At 38.7% G+C, this 4,814-nt stretch overlaps 1 protein-coding gene across 1 annotated transcript in view; it reads left to right on the forward strand.

Annotated features, from left to right (window-relative positions):
- The first annotated feature begins 4,513 nt into the window (after positions 1-4,513).
- Positions 4,514-4,814, forward strand: part of LOC108292927 (putative elongation factor 1-alpha-like 3) — a 7,956-nt gene continuing 7,655 nt past the window's right edge. The window contains exon 1 of the mRNA XM_037733302.1: positions 4,514-4,812. Coding sequence (XP_037589230.1) covers positions 4,577-4,812 — 236 coding nt within the window. The 5' untranslated portion in view covers positions 4,514-4,576. The remainder of the gene's footprint in view (positions 4,813-4,814) is intronic.

Here is a 4,814-nt window from a genome sequence, read left to right on the forward strand (position 1 = left end):
TAAGAGCCTTACCCTGCTATAGTATAATAAGTTGTCAAAGTATTTAAAATTCTATATGACATTTAAGTCACCTGAAGTTATTAGAAAGATGATATTACATAATCACGTTTTACAAATAGAAAAGCAGATTCAAAAGGCTATCCTTATCTGTCACATGAAAGGAGTGCTGTGGTCTGAAAACTTTTGTCCCCGCCAAACTCACGTTGAAACTTAATCCCCCATGCAACAGTGTTAGGAGATGGGATGTACTAGGAGGTGTTGAGGTCATGTGGCTCCACTCTCATGAATGGATTAATGCTGCTATAAAAAAGGGACACGCGGGGGCCGGGCGCGGTGGCTCAAACCTGTAATCCCAGCACTTTGGGAGGCCGATGCAGGTGGATCACGAGGTCAAGAGATCGAGACCATCCTGATCAACATGGTGAAACCCCGTCTCTACTAAAAATACAAAACATTAGCTGGGCATGGTGGTGCTTGCCTGTAATCCCAGCTACTCAGGAGGCTGAGGCAGGAGAATTGCCTGAACCAAGGAGGCGGAGGTTGCGGTGAGCCGAGATCGTGCCATTGCACTCCAGCCTGGGTAACAAGAGTGAAACTCCATCTCAAAAAAAAGGGGACTTGCAAAAGTTGGTTTACTGTCTTCTGGTTCTTCTACAATGGCATCCAAGGCACGATCTTGGAAGCGGAGACCCTGTTGGTATCTTGATGTTGGACTTCTCAGCCTCCATAATTGTGAGAAAATAAATTTCTGTTCTTTATAAATTACCCAGTTTGTAGCAGAATATCTTCTCTGTGGCAGCACAAATGAACCAAGACAGAGTGTAACTGAATTTTTCACTCTAAAAGTTCTATAAGACTATGAGAACTATATAAATATTGAGAGAGAACGTTAGAATTTGGGGTTTGTGACTCCAAGATCTCAATTCCCTAAAAATATCACAAGACCACTTAATGTATATGACTTAAACCATCAATAAAATACCATATGCAATAATGTTACCTTATATTAACAATTAGAAAGTATGTTAATATATCACAGGTCTTCAGAAACATTATTATAAGGATTAATTGTACTTATAAGTACATACAGAAATATTAACAAATAAAGCTCTGATTAAGGCTGTCTCCAATAACACATAGCACATTATTTTCTATCTTAACATTTAGGTACTAATTAGGAATCTCAGAAAACTTACATCTAGAACATAGATCACCCTACGTTTTTCTTAAATTATAAAGTACATGACTGATTTCCATTTTAGTTAACCTTCCTAGATAAAAGTTTACAACATGATTTCCTTCTTTTCTCCTCAACTCCCCATTTTGACGGTCTTTCAGCATTTGATTATGACACAGTTACACAAAGCACTTCTCCAGATGGTTTATCAACCCCACATTTTTCATATCAGAGGCAGATACATAAATATGACCATCCATGATAAGTACTAGTTTCCTACTGCTTTTATAACAAATTACCACAAACTTAATAGCTTAAAACAGCTGATATTTTACAGATTTAAAGGGCAGAAGTCTGAAATGGGTCTTAGTCGGCTAAAATCAAGATGTTAGCAGAACTGTGTTTTTTTTGAAGTCTCCAGGGAAAATCTATTTCCTTGCCTTTTCTAGCTTCAGCGGTCTCCTGCAAGCCTTGGCTCATGGCCCCTTTCTTTATCTTTAAATCCAGTGGAGTAGCATCATTGAATCTCTTATTCTAAGCGTCACTCTCCTCCCTCTCTCTTTAACTTCTAAGGACTCTTTTGATTAGAAAGGCCCACCTAAATAATCCAGGATAATTTCCCCATCTCAAGATTCTGAACTTAATCACATCAGCAAAATTTCTTTTGCCTTGTAAGGTAATATATTCATGAGTCTGGAGATGGAGACATGGACATCCTTGCTAATGTAATAAGTGTTATTCTGAATATTACAATATCTAAGAAAAATTGGTAAAAGAATATGGTTGGATTACCTACGCTGTTTAAAAGAAGAAATCAAACTATTCTGGGAAAGTTATATCATTATGTTCTTTATTAAGAACTGCTTCCTATTTCCCAGTCACTTCCAATACGTAACCATCTTCTTAAATGTTGTAATTTATAACAAGTTGTTGTGTGCCAGCCTAACCCAGCAAGCCAAAACGTATTTTTGAAAAGTCAAAAGCATAGCTAAGAACACTGCTCAGCCATATAACAAAAGGTTTTATTTAGAACAGGAACTAAAGTCTTTTATTGTGACTGTGTACATTGTCCACAGAATTGGTCAGTAATCTCTCTAGGAAAAAAAAATACACACACACACACACACACACACACACACACACACACACACACACCAGGGTTATCAGAGAACAAAGATGATCTACTTTGCTTTCCACATTCAGGAAGGTAAAAGAAATTCTTAAATTTCTTGAAATGAACATTTATTAGAAGATGGGTGTGTGTGTGTGTGCATGTGTGTGTGTGTGTGCACGCACGCGCATTGTGTGTGTGTGGATAGTTTGTTTAAAAGGTCTTCAGAGGAGAAGAATAGTTTACCTCACAACCTTTTAAAATGGGAAATAACTTTGACTTTCCTTATTTAGACTAATCTCTATGTGGCTGTTAGAGGATATTATTTAAGTAGAAGACAAAAAAAAGAGGTCAGAAACCCATTTCATTCTTTCTCAGAATAGCAATAGAAAGACAAAAGAAAATACCAGGACAGTTCTCACCAGTCTCTTCTTCCTGATACAGGAGAAAATTTCAGTTTAAGGCAGAATAGATTTTAATCATTTCTTAATTTAATTTGTGGCCAAGAAAATTTAACAAAGTCTTTAAAAATGTACACATGATGTGGTCAGTGAGTGTGACACAGACATAGATACAAATCTTACTCTAAAAGTCACAAACATACCTTATTTTAAATGCCCAACTGTCTGTATTCTCAGAATCAGAGACAAGGCATAGCGCATGGCTGTGGGTGGAGCTCTGAGATTCTAAAACAGTTTCATTACCCACCACCTGTATGAGCGATAGGCAAATTACCTAATCTTTCTCAATTCCATTTCCTTATCTGTAAAGTGTAGACAATGGTACCTGTCTCAAAGGGTTGTTCTAAAGTGCTTATTGCCATGCCTGACACCTACTAAGAGCTCAATAAATATAAGCCATCATTATTATCTAGAAGTCACTCCAGAATCAAGAAGAGACATATCAAAAATAAGCATCCATATGAACTCCAAATGTAATCTCAGGATATAGAAGAAAATTAAAGAAATGAGTATGAATTGGTGAGTAATTAAATTCGTTTTCAAGTCCTATTTTGGCACGGCAGAGGCTTTGTTTTTCAGTTTATTCTTCTCAATGAAAACTCTACTAAGAAAAATTTTCATCAGAGATTTTATTTCTTTGATGCCCTAAGTAGAAGGAATTGACAAAGAACTGAGAGCTGTCTGCTTTATTATTATTAATGAATTAACCCTTAAACATCTCAGGATTACAAAACCACCACCAACAACTGGAGACTGGTTAATCACCAAAAATCAAGCAGAATTAGCTTCTTTATTGACTTAAAATCAAGTAGGAGGCTGGGCACATTGGCTCACGCCTGTAATCCCAGCACTTTGGGAGGCCAAGATAGGCGGATCACAAGGTCAGGAGTTCTAGACCAGCCTGGCCAACATGATGAAACCCCGGCTCTACTAAAAACACAAAAATTAGCTGGGCGTGGTGGTGGGCACCTATAATCTTAGCTACTTGGGAGGCTGAGACAGGAGAATTGCTTGAACCCAACAGGCAGAGGTTGTAGTGAGCCAAAATTACTCCACTGCACTCCAGCCTGGGCGACAGAGGAATACTCCGCCTCAAAAAAAAAAAAAAATCAGGTATGATTTCAGAATAAAATTAATATCCAAATGCTACAAAACTGTAGGGAAAAGGCCTGGTATATAGAGGGTGACCAACAACTATCATTACATGACAGGAAAAATGGAGGTGGAGAGAGAGGAAGGTAGGGGGAAGATGGAAGAGAGAGAGGTAAAAAGAAAGAAAAGGAGGGCTGACTCCTGTTCTCCAGAGACAGAGGATGGCCATAGCCAATCTTCATCTTTCTTGCTTATTCCAAACCTCACCTTTCCCAGCTTCCCCACTTTCCCACTCCCACCACGCATACACACACACACACACACACACACACACACTTCAGAACGTCTTTTCTTAAATTCATGAGATCCATCCCAAGCTTAACCCTGAATATGTAAATCACCTTTGTACAAGCCATTCAAGTTTCTACCTTTGTACTTGAATTGCTCTGCCAAAACTAACTTCCTCTGCAGCAAAGATCCAAATCCATCTCTCCAACAAGCAGCCCTGACTTAACAATGGCCCATTTATACAAATGGCTATCATCACTCTCGTCCTACCCTGTACTTTACTGGAACATAAAAACCATCCAGAAAACACTTACATGCTCATAGAGAACCTATTGGCTTGGAAGAGAGGATAGAAAGAAATTATAAAAAGGTAGAGCTTTGCTTCTTTTTCGCAACGGGTTTGCCGCCAGAACATAGGCGTCGTGAAAACTACCCCTAAAAGCCAAAATGGGAAAGGAAAAGACTCATATCAACATTGTCGTCATTGGACATGTAGATTCGGGCAAGTCCACCACTACTGGCCATCTAATCTACAAATGCGGTGGCATCGACAAAAGAACCATTGAAAAATTTGAAAAGGAGGCTGCTGAGATGGGAAAGGGCTCCTTCAAGTATGCCTGGGTCTTGGATAAACTGAAAGCCGAGCGTGAACGTGGTATCACCATTGATATCTCCTTGTGGAAAT

This window comes from Cebus imitator, unplaced genomic scaffold, assembly GCF_001604975.1.
Source record: "Cebus imitator isolate Cc_AM_T3 unplaced genomic scaffold, Cebus_imitator-1.0 Scaffold513, whole genome shotgun sequence".
In the NCBI taxonomy this organism is placed as follows: Eukaryota; Metazoa; Chordata; class Mammalia; order Primates; family Cebidae; genus Cebus; species Cebus imitator.